This window comes from Conger conger, chromosome 5 (assembly GCF_963514075.1).
Source record: "Conger conger chromosome 5, fConCon1.1, whole genome shotgun sequence".
NCBI lineage: Eukaryota > Metazoa > Chordata > Actinopteri > Anguilliformes > Congridae > Conger > Conger conger.
In genome coordinates this window covers 4,015,342-4,032,845 of record NC_083764.1, presented here as the reverse complement: position 1 = coordinate 4,032,845, position 17,504 = coordinate 4,015,342, and the positions used below count along the sequence as shown (strand labels likewise).

At 45.6% G+C, this 17,504-nt stretch overlaps 1 protein-coding gene across 1 annotated transcript in view; it reads left to right on the top strand.

Annotated features, from left to right (window-relative positions):
* The first annotated feature begins 6,795 nt into the window (after window positions 1-6,795).
* The window catches only part of asxl2 (ASXL transcriptional regulator 2), a 71,091-nt gene continuing 60,382 nt past the window's right edge, over window positions 6,796-17,504 (top strand). The window contains exon 1 of the mRNA XM_061241520.1: window positions 6,796-7,042. Within this exon, the coding sequence (XP_061097504.1) occupies window positions 6,986-7,042 (57 nt within the window). The 5' untranslated portion in view covers window positions 6,796-6,985. The remainder of the gene's footprint in view (window positions 7,043-17,504) is intronic.

The following is a 17,504-nucleotide window of genomic DNA, read 5'->3' as shown; positions in this document are numbered from 1 at the left end:
CAAAAATGTGCCTGTAATGGCAGCGCAGCAGGGTGACGCTTTTAAAAGGTGAAAAGGGTGTTTTTAGAGACACCCTGGCGGATTAGGGCGTGTTCGCGTTCGGGAAGCACAGAGAAAGCTGTCTTAAATTTGGGCCCACGATCAAGTTCACTGAAACAAGAACAAAATGGCCGCTTCCCTGCGCTGTAGCTGTGGCTGTTGTTGTGGAAAGTGAGCCCAGCCCGACGCCTGTTCTCTGGTGAAAGTGTCGCGTCTCCTTTCCCTGCGGCCCGCAGATGAAGGGTGTCAGATGAACGCGTCTGTGAGCTGATTGACACCTGTCCCTTCCCCCTCAGTCTGGGGCCAGTATCGGGTGACTGGTTCAGACTTCCCCGGAACTTACACAGCACAATACACTCTCAGAAATAAAGGTACAAAAAGTGCCCTATACAATTGCCCTAGCCAGCAATATATAATTCATTTGTACCTTTTTTGCTTGGAAAATATACTCATTTGTATACAGGAGAACATTTCTGTACTTTCAGAGAACATTTGGGAAATGTGATTCTTGAAGAACAAAAATGTACCTCCACTGTCACTTTATTTCTGAGAACGTAGAGGGTGTTTTAATGCCAGTTCTTTGTCCGGCGAGTCCTTAGGCAAAGGCAATCTCGATGGGGATGAGTTGTTAACCTGCTTCCTGTGTCACTTCCTGTTGGGTCGTAAATCCTGTTGTGCCTACGTTGGCCTAGTAACCTCCTCTCGGTACAGAATGCGTTTAGGAAGCCTGAGTCTTGGCAGAACCCATTCATCTGATTCTTCCTCCGTGTTGTTGGAGAGCACGCGTTTAATCTGGTGTAACTCCAGTGTCGGTCACAGGGTGGCGCTGTGGTCAGAGCGCCTGCGCTCACAGAGGGTTGTGGGTTCGAATCCCAGAAAGGGCAGTGCTATGGCACTCTTAGGCTCTGAACCTAAGGCTCCGAACCTAACCTGCTTCAGTGCGCGTCGAGCTGTATAGTATAGTGTAAACGGATAAATATGCAAACTGTAAGCTACCTGTATGTAAATGGCCTTGGGTAACGAATACGTTGTGTAATTTCATGCGCCTGGCATTCTGGGATATGCGCATCTGTGTGGTTATGGTATTGCTCAGTGGCAGTTATAAGTTAATGAAAAATAAAATATAATTAGCCACTATATAATTTAAAAGAAGTATGTGTCTAGATATGCATTTCATACGAGATCTTTAGTCTCTCTTTTCTGCCCAAAATAGACTTCCCCCGACACACACACACACACACACACACACACACACACACACACACCAGGGTGGTAAATGTTCCAACCAGCCCTGTTATCCTGTGGCCAGATGATTACTACTGATTCATTAGCATCTTTTATACATCGACCACATTGTCCATTAACAAGGCAGAAGATCAGGTTCCTGTTCTCTCCCCACCATGACGATTGTAGTTCTTTTCCCTCCTGGGTGTGGCTGGACTACATCGTCCAATTGTGAGCCAAATAAATGTACTGGTTTTTAACACACACCGGATTTCCCTGAATTAGTGGCGTTGTTTTGGAGAAGTGAGGCATTTGCCTGTGCTCTGCGTCTGTGACTCTGGCGGTTTGCATACCTGCTGTCTCTTCCAGACGTCTGGGTGTGTGTGTGTGTGCGTCATCGAAAGGGACGCCGGCCCATAAAGCATTTTAATATCTGCGGTTCAGACGGGCTCCTCTGCGACGCTCGGGGCTGCTGTTCTTCATGCAGACGGAGCGTTATTACACATCGCCGCTCCTCTGCCGTTCGGGACGCTGCATTCAGAATATAGGCCGGGGCACGACGGCAGCACAAACCTTCTCTGTGTCGGCGTCCGTACGCGAGCAGCAGGTGTGGCCTCAGCGTCGGCAGGTGTCCCTGCCTCGCGGCGCACTGCGTCAAAGGAGGTCTGGAACCAACTCTGGCCCCGGAATCCAAATCCGGCCTTTTTTTTTGTTTTGTTTTGTTTTGTAATTAACTTGAGCAATTAGTGCTACTGATTGTCCAGACAGTCTTCACGCCTGCCTCCCAGGTAAAGGGCGGGTGGAGAACCAGCAGGTCTCAGCCCCTCGAGGACCGCGATTTGATGATCCCACGACTGACTGTGGGTGTTGTACGCATCATTGATGATGTCACAATCAAACCGGGAACCTGAAGGCTTGGGGGGGGGGGAGGGGGGGTCATGTCACTGCAAGTATTGTTCTCTTCATGATGTCACTCCTCAGTGTGAATAAAAGCTTGCTCATTCTCACTTCCTGGTGTGCGGCTGACCGGTGTGCGGCTGACCAGTCCCTCTTCTTCTTCATTTTGTGTGTCCAAACGTCTCTGATATAAATGTGATATTCATAACTGTTGTAATTATGTCGGCAGAGGGGCGAAGGTACATGACTTCCTCCACAGTACAGCTCCGCACAGCCGCAGAGTGAATCGCATTACTTGCAATTTGAACGGTCTTGCAAGCAAGCAACCTGTACACAGCGCATTGTATATACTGAGGTTCTTTTGAATGAAAAGAAAAATGTTGTTAAATTGTTTTTCTGTTTTTTTTTTTCCTGTAAAATACTAGGGCTTTACAATGACCTTTGTGTATTTTTATTTTTCTTTCATATTTGCTATTTGCCTTTTATTTTTATTTTTTTTATTAATTCTACATTTTGGTCTGACAAATGTACTGTCAGTGTTTGGCGGCAAGAAGGAAAACCTGGAACTGGAGTGGAACTGAGGCAGGAGCCAGGAGCAGGACTTTACTCCTGTTTCCATGGTGATGTGTCAGAATGGCTGATTTGTGTGTGTGGAGGGGAGGTAGCAGTGGGGGGGGGGGGGGGGTGGATTTATTTTATTCCTTCATTTATTGCTCTTTTTATTTCTGCCAGTTATTTATTTATTTATTTATTCCCCGTTCTCGCTGATGCGTCTACGCTGACAAACTCTTGCTTCTTTCCCCTGTAAAAAACACCAGGAACAGCCACTTAAGCGCTTCAAGAGAAAGTCCAATAAAATATGCTAAAAAAAATGACACACACGGTGCTTGTGTTATTGGTATAAAACCTGTGCTAACTCTTGTGTCTTCATTTCAAGTTTTATTTTCATAATATATATCAGTGGTCTCCAACCCTGGTCCTGGAGAGCTACAGGGCGTGCTGGTTTTCATTGTCACTCTGCGCTTAACCAATAACTGATTACACTGTTAACTTACCGCACATGGTTACCTGGGTCTCAGCAGGGTGCTCAGCAAGGTGAAAACAAAAGACAGCAGAGCCTGTGGCTCTCCAGGACCAGGGTGGGAGACCACTGATATATATATATATATATATATATATATATATATATATATATATATATAATGTATACAGTAAAGGATCTATACCAGGGATTATCAACTCTGGCTGTCGAATCCAGATCCAGTCCTGGTTTTCTTTTCTCCTGTGTTAACTGAACAGTTAATGCTGCCAGACAGTCTTCACACCTGACTCCCAGGTAAAGGGAGGGTGAACACACCTGACTCCCAGGTAAAGGGAGGGTGAACACACCTGACTCCCAGGTAAAGGGAGGGTGAACACATCTGACTCCCAGGTAAAGGGAGGGTGAACACACCTGACTCCCAGGTAAAGGGAGGATGAACACACCTGACTCCCAGGTAAAGGGAGGGTGATCACACCTGAATCCCATGTAAAGGGCACACCTGACTCCCAGGTAAAGGGAGGGTGAACACACCTGACTCCCAGGTAAAGGGAGGGTGGACACATCTGACTCCATGGTAAAGGGAGGGTGGAGAACCAGCAGTTCCGATGATCCCTGCACTGTGCATAGCCTGAAGGATAGGGGCTTTGTTAGCATAATAAGATGACTCAACCCTTGACACTTTGCCTTCTGGGAAACCGTTTCTTACGAGAGGGTCGTTCTCGTTTCGCTGTTGTGGGACCTGAGCTATTCCTCCTCGATCAATGATTGATTCTCTGCCCTGGTCTGGCTGATTGCCTGTGTGAAATAAATGTGTTCTGTGTGATCGTTATTCACTGGGGGGGGGGGGGGGGGCACTTTAAGATCCCCAGCACCGGGGCTGGAGACTGCACTGAGGACTCGCTGTTTATTGATCTGAGGAGGAGTCTGAGGGAGGGAGGGGCAGCGACGAGACACAGGAAGCCTGCTGTAAAAAGGCCTGAGTCATACCTGCCCTCGCCCTTAAACACGGCACACTATAAACACTGTAGGCTATAAAGTCTGTAGGTCTTAAACACTGTAGGCCTTTACCACTGTATGCTATAAACACTGTCAACTATAAACACTGTAAATCATGAACACAATAGTCCTTAAACACTGTAGACTATAAACACTGTAGGCCTTTACCACTGTGGGCTATAAACACTGTAGGCCTTTACCGCTGTAGGCTATAAACACTGTCAACTATAAACACTGTAAATCATAAACACAATAGTCCTTAAACACTGTAGACTATAAACACTGTAGGCCTTTACCACTGTAGGCTGTAAAGACTGTTGACTATAAACACTGTATATCATAAACACGATAGTCCTTAAACACTGTTGACTATAAACACTGTAGATCATAAACACGATAGTCCTTAAACACTGTAGGCTATGAACACCGTAGGTCATAAACACTGTAGGCCTTTATCACAGTAGGCTATAAACACTGTAGACCTTTACCACTGTAGGTTATAAACACTGTCAACTATAAACACTGTAAATCATAAACACAATAGTCCTTAAACACTGTAGACTATAAACACTGTCGGTCATAAACACGGTAGACTATAAACACTGTAGATCATATGTAGCTGCTCCTGAAAAGCACTGAGTCATTAAAATGATATCACAACACTTTTGAACACCCACAACACTCAATACCCTTAAAGTGAACCCTTTCATGCCCATATTTTTTTTTGTTCATTTTTAATATGTAGGATTATCAGTTTGGTTAGGTGTATAAGAATGCACCACAGCCCAGCTCGTGGCCATATACAATATACAGCTTTCCAATTTTAACAAAAAGGTTTGACTCTGAGGTTCAGGTTTGTGCCTTGGTGGATCTTTCTCTTTTTTCAAGGCTGGAAAAGCATGGTCATGCAAAATAGTGAGTTTTACACAGTGAATTAATTTGGGTATCTCCACAAAAAAAGAAATGTGGTTCAGTAACTGAGAAAGAATCCCATTTGCCTTGGGCCCCATTGAACAGCCTCAATGGCAGCTGCCTATTGGGACCATAGAGAGTTCAGTGATAGGGCCTAAAGTGCGAGGAACGTCTATGGTATGGTGAGTGATTCTACATTCAGAGGGTGACAGAGATGCTGTATAATTAGGGGATTATGGGAAATGTAGTTCTCGCTAGTGTAGACTCTTCAGGCATCTGCAGCCTGGGTGCTGGAGAGAGACAGTGTCTCACTGGTTTCTGTTTTCACCTTTAAATCAGCAACCCAAGAAGCCAGGTCAGGTGAGTCAGCTGGGTAATAAAATTTTAAATAACAATAACAAACTGGGTAATGAACTACTACAAACTACAAATACCAGCGCGCACTATGGTTCTCCAGGACCAGAGTTGCAGACCCTTGCTGTATAAAAATCATTCCAGTGTCCTGGGACCTACCGATGTGTCATGGGAGGGGTTGAGGTAGGCCATAAGATGGCGGAGAAATGACTATGTCCAGTAGACTTCCCATTGACTTTCACCAGTCAAATTAGATATGTAATATGTAAAAAAAAATAGGTCAATTCTACATAGAAGCTTATTTAAACTAAAATTTAAATAGGGTGCGGGATACAGAAAATATACTCACTTTTTAAATGTGGTCCTGGGCTTCAAATGTTTGGAAATCCGTGTACAATGCTTCCCATTCGATTGAGACTGAGCAATTTTAGGTCCAATACAGCCACCTGGTGGTCAAATACAATATTGCAAGGTCATTGATTGCCTTTAACATTGAGCAATAATTGCAATATACACCTTGCTCTAAACAGGTATTTTTCTTTTTTTAATAGGTCATACAATATATAATATATAATATAATATAATTTCGCTGATTAATATTAGAGGGACACGGAGAATGAAGGCCAAACATTGGAACTATATTTTTGATTTCACGAAGCTTTATCCTTTCCTACCCTCTAGTGGGCAATGTATGAATATATTTTTGTTGAGCAATTTGCTCCCAGTAATTCAAAAGGATTGGTCATAGTGATTAATCATATCACGATAAGCCAAATAACGATTGCCTCTGGTTATAATAAAAAAGATACTTTTAAATGTTTGTTCGGGACAGGAATAATCATAGCCTACGTTTTAATCTCAATCTAAAATAGTTCATTCTATAATCATGTAAAATTGAAATAAAGGATGGCTACGACAAAAGTAGTCACTATCACGCGCTTCAACTTGAAATTAATCATTATAGATATTAAAATCTTGCATGAAAGATGGTGGTCCTAATGTACAAAGGCGCTTCAGACCCTATTCATGAACACAGTTGTCTCTTTCATATTGCTCATTTTAAACACATCTCAGTGCATTTCAAAATATGCAATATGACCGTCGAATAACTGTACAATAAATGCGGAAAATTTAATTTCCAAAAACATGTCAACAAGTGTGATTTCGGTGGTCGTCTATTTGGCATTCACGCGCCGCCTTTGCCCATGTCGTTTCACGTTACGTCATCACGGTAACCTACATTTCTCTTGCAAGTAATGGTTCCGGCCGTTGCACACTATAAGGTCGTCAACGTAGAATTTTTTTTTACCAACAGCACGATACCGGGGTGGGATACCCTAAACGCAGCTGTCATCTGTACAGTAAGATGACGTCTCCCTCGCTGTCACATGACCCGCTCCTTACAGTAAAAACCCAACATGGCAGCGGCAGTCGCTATTGCACTGTAACTACAGCAACAATTCCACAAATACGGCGGCGCGAGCACAAAACCGAGCCGCCGATCGCGCTCCAACCGCAGACATGAGGGAGAAGCAGCGGAGGAAGAAAGGGCGGACGTGGGCAGAGGCTGCCAAAACGGTAAGAAAGCGGGTTTGTTCGCCGTTCGCTGAGCTTGTTTTCAAACGGCGAAGCTGCCCTGCGCTTCCACTAGTGCAACTAGGTGTTTATGAGTTCATGACCCGCTGGTGGAAATGGATTATTGGGTGTGTAACGCAAGGCCTGCCTAGCGGTCGGTCAAGCGACGGAAATACAATTTTAAACGTGACATCGGTTTTCATACGTCTGTCTTCGTTGGTGCGGGATAGTTGGTCGGCTTGACACTGTTTGTTTTTTTATGTGGCGAACTTCTGAGACGTGTGTCGGGCGCTTGTTTTCTTTCGCCAGACCTGCTTCACGCGCATGACATTACCGTGTTCCCCGATCACGTACACACCGTCCTGTCTGGGCGCAAGTGTTTGACGTCTTGTCGAGTTTGACGGGAGAAAAACGTTAAAATAATTTAGTTTGACTTCTTTTTGCGCGTTTTAACTGACTTTTACCGAGCCGTCTGGCAAGGTGAAGGTGCATGAAGCGAGCGTCTGACAGTTTGAAACAATAACGAGTAATCCATGGGAAAACTAGCATACGGTAGCTTCACGTATCCTACACGTTGGATATAAGAATAATTCAATGTGCAGGCTTGTTGAAGTGCGATATTTTAATTATTGAACAATAATAGCTGTGAATGCAACTATTGTTTTTTATCGTTAAGTTGCCGTAATCGTTCTGCTTGCTTTCTCTTTCATCTACTCGCTAGCTAATTTGCTAACTGTTACGTTACCTACTAAAGGTGGATCAAGCGAAGCTACGCATGGGAAAAATGAAGGTGTAGTTGTGATGTTTAGAGTGTTTTGTTCAGTCGTGGTATGAGATATGTGTTGATTTTTACGTTTTGTCTGTTCTGTAAAACGAACAGCGAGCGATGTAGTTTACATTCCGACTGGCTATTAACCAAAATCTTGCTTATTGGAGCGTGTAATAACACAAAGCTGTCAAACCAGCGCAAATAGTTTTAGATATATGAACATAAACAAAGCCTTAATTACAACAATTGCACGAAATTGGTGTTAGAACTCAAAAACATTTTACAACTACTTCGAAAATAGCGTTTCAAGATTAAGAGGAGTAGTATATTAGAACTTCAAACACAGATAGTATTTTTCAGTAGTTTTGTCGTGTCCTAGAGGTGTATTGCGGATTACGTGTGACAGCACTGCATTTAGTTTGGCCCTAGGGCTAGAATTAATCTGCTAACAGACGTCTGTATTGCTAAAGTAGAAACAATAATGCAGGGGAAAAAAATGATTTAAATTTGGTTAAATTTATTTTTCCTTTTCTTGTCAAGCTGCACGAACAATATGATCTTATTTAAATTCTTTTATTTCGCCTTCCGTTAATTTCCAGCAATTTGAACAGGAAAACTCAGATTCTGACAGATTACTTTAACAGTTCCAATGTTGGCTTTTTCGTTTTTATTCTGTGTACGGTAAGCGGAATCCTTATTTTGGAGTGATACCCGGTTAATTTTTTAAGGAAAATAAAATGGTAGAATTGCGCGATCAGGGATTTGAGAACCCCACCATCTTGTTGCTACCTGCCCCTGCGGTGGCAGAGGATCCTCGCGTCAACCCTTTGATGTGGGTGGAGAGAGACAGATGGCAGAACTCAGTGTGCTTCAGACGAGGGTAAAAAGGAAGCAAAGTTCATGCCGGGACGCCCTAATCCCAGTTAACGTGTGGCAAAGATTCACCTGCCAGCTTCTCGGAAACACCAAGGCCTACATAATTTCGTTTCGGAACACACAGATGGCGACAGTGATTATCGACACCGCGGTAAATCACACGTTGGTACGCGGTACTGCGGCGGTAAATCTGCTGGTTTGCCGACGAAGACCGTCGTGGAACATCCTCACGGAAGGAAAATATATAGGGTCGCATTGATTTGGGGCTCACGAGAACTAGAAGTGACGATTCAAAAGCGAAATGGCCTGTCTTGTCCGTCTTTCTTCTGTCTGGTAATTGGTAGTGTCCTCAGCAAAATGGCAATTAGCCAGTGGTCTGGAGACCGTATATCGTTTTTATTTGCTGGACGGTGTTCAAGCAACATAGGGTTATATCCTCCTTGGAAACAATGACACATACATACAGTATCCATTAGTTTTCTAGGTAGTGATCAGCGATTGGAAATCTATCTGTAGAATCAATAAAGTGAATGGTAAGATCTGGTCTCTGCCTCAAATCTGACCCCATTGCGTGGGGTTGAAGACTTAGGCCAATAGTGCCTTGAGTATAAAGTTGTGCTCTGCTTGTTTAATGTATTCTGTCTTGTTAAACGATTTCTTATTCCAAACTACTCTATCCACCACCCTAAAAGGGACACCTTGGAATGTTTTTGACTTGGAATGTCAAAATATCTTCAGTAACAGCTTTATAACGAAATAGATATACCAATATTTATGGTCTGTAGAGATTATCTTGAATTATTTTTATTTTTTTCTCCCCACGTCAGTTCATGGCCACTGACATTTGAGCCAGAGAATATTTGCTGTGTGACATTTCCATGTTCTTGGGCTTTACTTCCCGTGAAATTTCGGCCGCCCTGTACAAATAAACCTCCTGGTTATATTGCGCCCATTTTATTGAATTTAGTTTATTTGCATTCATTTACTAGCACATATGGACGGTAACCTCATTCCTCACTGTTATTCGTGTGTGTAGTTGGATTGTGACGGGAGACGCTCGTGTTTTTGAAGTGTCTCGCCCAAAGGCACGAGAATGCAGGGCCGCTCCTGGAATTTGAACCTGCAACCTTTTCCGATAATGATTCCCGATTCCCGGCCTGGCTGCCTGTCTGCATTCCTGGGTTTGCAGAGAAATAGGTCACTTTTCCACACATCAAACGACTGCGCGGCCCGACAGCCGTCGCCACGGCGATACCCACTGTGGGGAGGGATGATGTCATTCCACCAATCCTGTGAGGAGGTGGAACTGCAGATCTGGCCTTTGGTATTGACCATGTTTCACGCACACACACGCACACTCACAGACATACAAATACACACACACACACACACACACACACACACACACACAGTCACATACAGACATACACACACACACACTCATGCACGCATGCACACACAGACATACAAATACACACACACACACACACACAGACAGACATAGACACACATTCACAATCACATACAGACATACACACACACTCATGCACGCGTGAACACACACACACTCACAGACACAAATACACACACAGTCACATACAGACATACACACACACACATGCAAGCATGCACACACAGACATACAAATACACATACAATCACATACAGACATACACACTTTCTCACACACACACACACACACCCACACACGCGCATGCACACACACACAATCACATGTTGGGGGCGACATGGCTCAGGCAGTAAGGCAGTTGTCTGGCAGTCGGAGGGTTGCCAGTTCGATCCCCCGCCCGGGCTGTGTCGAAGTGTCCCTGAGCAAGACACCTAACCCCCCAAATGCTCCTGACGAGGTGGTCAGTGTGAGTGTGTGTATGAATGGGTGAATGAGAAGCATCAATTGTACAGCGCTTTGGGTAAAGGCGCTATATAAATGCCAACCATTAACCATGTAGACGCACGCAATTACACACATAGATATACACACATGCACTCACACACAATTACACACAGACATACATACATGCACACAGAGGCACGCATGCACACTCAGAGACATACAAATACATACATACAGTACGCACACACACACATTTACACACGTAGGCATACACGCACACATAAAAAATATCAGTGTTATTGCTTACTGCTTATGTTTGTAAGCTTGTTATAAAACATGGGATGGACCCAAAGACCACTTACTCCCCCACCACCAGACTTCCTCAGTCATCATGGGTCCGAGGAAGTGTATTTAGCCACAGATCGTTTACCCTTACCGGATATTCAGCCCTGGAATGTGTGGTCAGGGGTGGCCAGTGCCCGTCTTGTGAAACTTCAGCAAAACTAAAATGATGAACTAAACATAACATGTATGATTGTTCTTGAACCATAATTCATACAACACAATGTCAATGTTTTTTTAGGGGTTTTTTTGTCCTATAATTACCAGGAAGTAGCAGTGAGGTGTGTGGTGTGGATGACAGGGCAGGACTCGCCCAAAAAGACTGGAACGTCCTGTACCTTTTCCGTCGGCTCTTCCTTCCTGTTTTCCCCACCTGCAAGCGTGTGTCCCGGTTCCCCTAAAGAGAGAAGTGACCTGATACAGCGATGTCAGAGAAGCCTTCTCCTACCTCGACCGTTCATCCCTGATTTGGGCTCTCGGGATGAAAAGCTCAGTGACGTCACCGTCAAAGCCCAAACATTCCTCTGTGGTGCCGTGCACGTTACGAGATCCTTTGTTCTGCGCCGAGGCATGACCGTGGACAGCGCTGTGGCCAGGGTGTGTTCTTCGCTCTAACGCAGGGGTCACCCACCCCGCTCCTGCGCATCTACTGCGCTGTCGGTTTTCACTCCAACCTCAGCAAAGTACACCTCACTCAACAGCCGAAGGTCCGTTTGAGCTGCTAATCGGTAGAATCGGTTGTGTCGGCAACAGCGAGGACAGCGCAATGGCAGAAGTCGAGTCCGGTCTGTTGTTGAGTCTAGAGAGGCCTCACCACCTTTAAAGGCCAATTTGTAGTCCAGTAGCAGATGATGTGCAGTGGATGTAGCTGGCTGCAGTGGGTGACATTTGGTTTATACTCTGGGCGAGTGAAGTCTACATTAGGCGACAGTAGAACCTTCTGCGAAACGTTCTGCGATTTCAGTGGAGTGACGCTCTGTTGCGGGACTATACACTGGCCTTAACCTTTTAAGGTCAGAGGTCACACATGTGATCAATGGAGTTCTGGAGTCATGCAGATTATGTTCAAATACGGCCAGTGTGATGATGTCCATGGGAGTCTAGCCTGTGCCTTTAAAAAAATGAAGGACAGGGGTGTTTTCTATTTATTTATTTATGAAAACATCTAGCCATTCTGTGTCCTGGAACAGGTCAGGGTAAGAGAGAGATGGACAATCAAATCAATTCAACTGAACAACAACGAAAACCGGCAGACTCTTCCACTCTCCCGGACCAGGGTACTCCTGCAACAATGGGTTCTGGACTCCACCTCCCATCACCCTGTGTGAGATATTGTTCTGTGGCAGATTTCACTGGGTCACTAGCTGCATGATGGGATATGTAGTTTTTTTTTTTAAGGGGAAACTGAAAGGCTGCAGACACAGGTCTGAGGTGGGACCCTGCCGACACTGCTGAACGTCTGTAGTAAACATCTGGCTGATTCCTGATTAAAATCTACTCTGTTTGCCCCAGATCAGCCCAGATAAACGTGTGCGCTAAGCTAATGTATCTTAGCGCAGTTTGTTATATAACCGAAAGCTGTTAATTCCAGGGAAGGAGATGAATCCGGGAAGCTGAGGGCAGTGACGGAAAGGCGCCAACACTGGCAGAAACTTCTGGAGCTGGGAGAGAGTAGAGCAGTAATTAAGATGATACACGGAGATTGATATTAAGGGAGATTATCAAAAAATCAAAATAGTTTCTTGCAAGAGTCCTAATCTTGTAAAACAATCCGGTTTGCTCTCATTCTGTGAAGTTTGGAGTTAGGGGAGGGAAAGCACTGAAAGCCCCATCCTGGTTTGAAGCGGCTAAATTGCCTTTTGCTCCAACAAGAACCAACAGAACCTCGGCTCCCTCCCACGGATCACCGCGTCGTGTTGTGAGGTTTCCTCCCCCCTCCCCTGGCGAGCGGGCAATTCAGAGCTCCATATTTGGAGGTAATGCTGGTTTTTGGTTCCCCTCAGCTGTCAGAAAAAAGAAAAGAATTCTCGCCTTAGCTTAGTCCCTGATTCACCCCCCTAACCCCCCTCCCCCCCCTGACCACAGGCCCTGACCGTGGCAGAGCGATGACATCACAAGCGGAAAATCCGCTTAATCTAATCATCCCCCATTCCCGGCATTCTCTCTCCTTTCTGGCTGTCATGGCGACGGTGGAAGGCGGCTCAATGCCCACGCGACTCCAGGTTGCGTAGGCCTCTCTGGGCATCTCCCTGGCTGCAGGGACCAAAAATAAATAAATAATGAAAATAAAATCAAGCCCAACACTAGGTGCCAGTCAGGGACACTGCGCCAGATGGGGGGGCCACAATGCCTTATTCCTGCAAAGCCCTGTAAAAAGCCAGCTGTGTGTTAGTTTGCTGTTGTTCGTCATATCAGAAAACGTGCAACTCGAGCAGAACAATGTTTTATTAGGCTGTTGTTGTTCTGTTTTCGCTGGAAAGCAGGTTTTTTTAACGGAACCAGATGCGGAGTGTAAGGAAATGGATGTTGATCCAATTTTGATGAGCCAAATATAGCGTGTTGCCTTGCTATGACCCTGCTGTTGTTTTATTTGTTCACACTGCATTTTTGAAGGTGATAGTGCGTGTAGTTTTTCCGTTTCAGGAATCATAACGCATTCTAGATGTTTGTTCTTGTTGTTTCTCTATGTTTTTTCATGGAACCCTACTGCAAAATCCAGCTATGCCAGCTTGACCAGCTTGAAAATTGAGCTGGTCATAAGCTGGTCTAGCTGGGTATGAACTGGTCAACCAGTGAGTGCCGGTAGCTTGTCTGTTTCAAAACAGCTTGAGCTGGTCTGAACTGGTCAACCAGCTACCAGCTGTTACAAAACCATGAGAATCTTGAATTTTCTTTTCCTCGCTTGTTTTTTTTCTGACAGGAAAGAACTGACTTCCCTGGCGAACAGTGAAATCTTTGCTTTGTTTAATGTAGCGTTCTCTTTGGGTTTTTTAAACCAGGTGGGTGGATGACGGGGGAATGGGGGTGCGGGGGAGTCTTAAGTGGGGGTGGTTTGGTTAACAATCCGCCGTGTCCCGTCACGGTTGGCCGATTCTGCCAGCTGGTTTTTGGGAATGCTGACATTCCGCCGGAGCGGTCGGGAATAATTAGCGGAATCGTGTCCTACACTCGTCCTCATCTCCGTGAATCGGCAGGCGGGGGGGGGGAGAGGGGGTGTCTCTCTCACACACACACACACACACACACACAGGAAATGAGTCATGCCTTGTTCACCCCGCTGGTCTCCGGGGCGACCCGGAGTGTGGTTTCCTCCCGGCTACGATGGAGGAGGAGACCCGGATAAAAACCGCCGGTGCTGCTGTGTCAGACGCCGTCTGGCTTGTTGTAATTTATTTTCTTAACTTGGCTTTTTTCCTGACTGCGGTGTTTTAACGTCTTACCATGTTAACATGCCTATTCTCCAGGCCATTTCTCACTGTATAGCTGATGCTTTTATCTTCTTAATGTGCTTTCTTTATCATGAAAAACACTTTGCTTTCTTTAAATATTTTCGTCTATGAGCAACATGTTTTGTATGAAAGGCATTATGCAATAAAGTTTATTATATTATTAAACGAGACTCCCTGAAAGGAGCCCAGGAAATGGGGGGGGGGGGGGGGGGGGGGGGGGGGTTGTGACAATTCCCAGCACCGTGCCAGAATGGGGTTTTCCCGGCTCATGATTCCCAGTTTCATTGTGTACGCGATTGGACCAGCGGCGTTCCCGGGACTTCCGGCCTAACCGTCAGTCTCTGACTCACGTTAAACAGCCTGTGACAGAGAGCCATGCCAAAGTGTTCATCCCAGAGCCCTGCTCCGATCGGGGAATATCGGTTTCCATCACCCTTTATTGCATCTTCTCTTTTCTGATATTTTTTAAATTTTTTATTTCCACTCATGTTTATTAATGGGCGAATTAGATATTTGCATAAAAGCAGTTTGATGCAAACCCCCACTGGGTTCGGGTGTGCGGAAGTAGACACAAATTAAGATATAAAAAAACGAGTATTAATTCCCGAGGTGCCAGTTTCGAGGGATTTAAAGCGGCTTATTTCTCATTTTTATGGGGTGTGTTACCTTGAATGAAAAACGTGTCGTCTGGATGAGAGTCTAGTTTAGTGATGCGACTAACAGCTTCCTAATCATTGCAGCTGCCCGGAGAGGGGCAGATCGGCCAATATGAAGCTGGCTAGCCAGGAGGTACGTTTCCGCTCTGTTCGAGCGTGATTCCGGACTGTAGGGATCGAGTTTTATTGGGCACGACGCCGGCTGGTGTGGTTTTGGCTTCCAGCGCTCTAAGCGCGCTGGTTTGTGTCCCGTTTCTGAATCCAAGTGTGTGATTAAAGATCGGCCACAGATTCCTTTCCATAGATAGATAATTTGAGGGCATGTACATCCATTTCCAATGCACTTTGAAACAGTCCGAAATAGTTACGCACCTCACCTCAGTATTTTGGAAGCACCGAGATGGTGGCGTCCTGCCGAACGAGGGAAGGCCTCTCCCAGGACTGAGAATAAGCACAAGTGAGACAGCCAAACTGACCGGAGCTGTTGCATCTAACAGAAAGAAAACAGACTGCGAAACGTAATCATCGCAAAGCCGCAGACGGCATCCCCGTGAGCTGGAAGCCTGCTTCGCATCCGCGGTTAAGCCGCGTGTGATGGAGCCTACATTGCCGCACACAGCCGTGGAGTAATCGCTTTGGGGAATCCCACCGGTCACAAGCGAGCACAGTTCAAATGCACGTCTCGTTATTTTTCTCGCGCTCTGTCATCTGAGCGAGTTCTTCGCTGGTGCTTAGAGACGCTCTGACTGAAAGACCCACCTGTTGAGACCGCCCATAACTGCCCTGTCCCGCTTCAGCTATCCCCCTTCCCTCGGTTTGGACTTTCGGAAAAGCGATATCCCCTCAAAATTATGTATTTATTTTAGAGCGGAAGTTTTCGATCCTTGTTTGTAAGTTTTCCGATAATAAGACAACCATACTGTAATGTTTAGAAGAAGATACCTGTGGCTTTAGGTATGTTTGCTTCTGTTTACATTTCCCAAATGTACCCTGAAAGTCAAAAAATGTTATATCTGGGCACTAATACATTACATTACATTACATTATTGGCATTTGGCGGACGCCAGAGCGACGTACAGTTGATGAGACTAAGCAGGAGACAATCCTCCCCTGGAGCAATGCAGGGTTAAGGGCCTTGCTCAAGGGCCCAACGGCTGTGCGGATTTTATTGTGGCTGCACCGGGGATCGAACCACCGACCTTGCAGGTCCCAGTCCTTTACCTTAACCACTACGCTACAGGCCGCCCTACACTGCAGTCTGTAAGTATTTGGACAGCAGTACAATTTCTGTTTTTTTGGCTCTACTCCAGTACACTGGATTTGAAATGGAATAATCGATATGAGGTTAAAGTGCAGACTGTCGCCTTTAATCTGAGGGTATTTACTGTTTAGGAATTACATGCCTTTTTATACATAGTCCCCCCCATTTTAGGGGACCAAAAGTAATTGGACGGTTGGCTTCTCCTCTGTTTCTGATACTTCTGATAAGTGTATTCAGTCACTTCCTTGGTACAGGTATGAGAGCTTTCTGTATCTAGTCTTGATTCGAGGCGTTTGATTTTTCATACATAGTCTTTCTCTCACACACCCTCTCCCCCTCTTTCTCTCTTATGTACACTCTGTCCTTTTCTTTGTCTTCCTCTCCCTCCCTCTCGCTCTCTCTCTTCCTCTTTCTCTCTCTCCCTCCCTCTCTCCCTCACACACACACCCTCTCTCTCTCTCCCTCCCTCTCGCTCTCTCTCTTCCTCTTTCTCTCTCTCTCTCCCTCTCCCTCTCTCACTCACACACACACTCTCTCTCCCTCCCTCCTTCACACACACTCTCTCTCCCTCCTTCCCTCTCTCTCCCTCTCTCCCTCACGCACACACTCTCTCTCCCCCTCTCTCTCACACACACACACTCTCTCTCCCTCCCTCCTTCCCTCTCTCTCTCTCCCTCCCTCTCTCTCTCTCTCCCTCATGGGTGAAGCTCGGGTGAAACGAGAGATCTGTTAATCCTGCGGTCGTTCAGTTGACTGTCCCTGCGGCCGGGGTGTGTGTGTGTGTGTGTGTGTGTGTGTGCGCTGTACGCTCCCCGCCTCTGCAGTTGTGCACCTGTCATGTGTGTGTGAGAGAGAGAGAGAGAGAGAGAGTGAGTGTGAATGTGAGTGTGAGTGTGAGTGTGAGTGTGTCTCTTTCTGTTGTTCCCACTCCCTCTTTCTCAAATTAAATTGAAATTCAAAATGCTTCATTGACAATATCTTATGTTGCCAAAGCACAAAATGAAGATTTAACATACAAACACATGAACATACAGTATTTATGGACAAGTGTACAGACACACATGTAGAGGCCTACTGAGGCTCACTGGTTATCCCTCTTGTTCATGGCAAACTGTGATGTAATTTTCCACTCTGATGCAGTTTTTGTGTTCTCTTAATGTGTTCTTTTTGTTCTCTCCCTCTCTGTCTTTCTCCCTCCCTCTCTCTTTCCCTCTCTCTCCCTCCCTCCCTCCCCCCCTCTCTCTCTCTCTCTCCCTC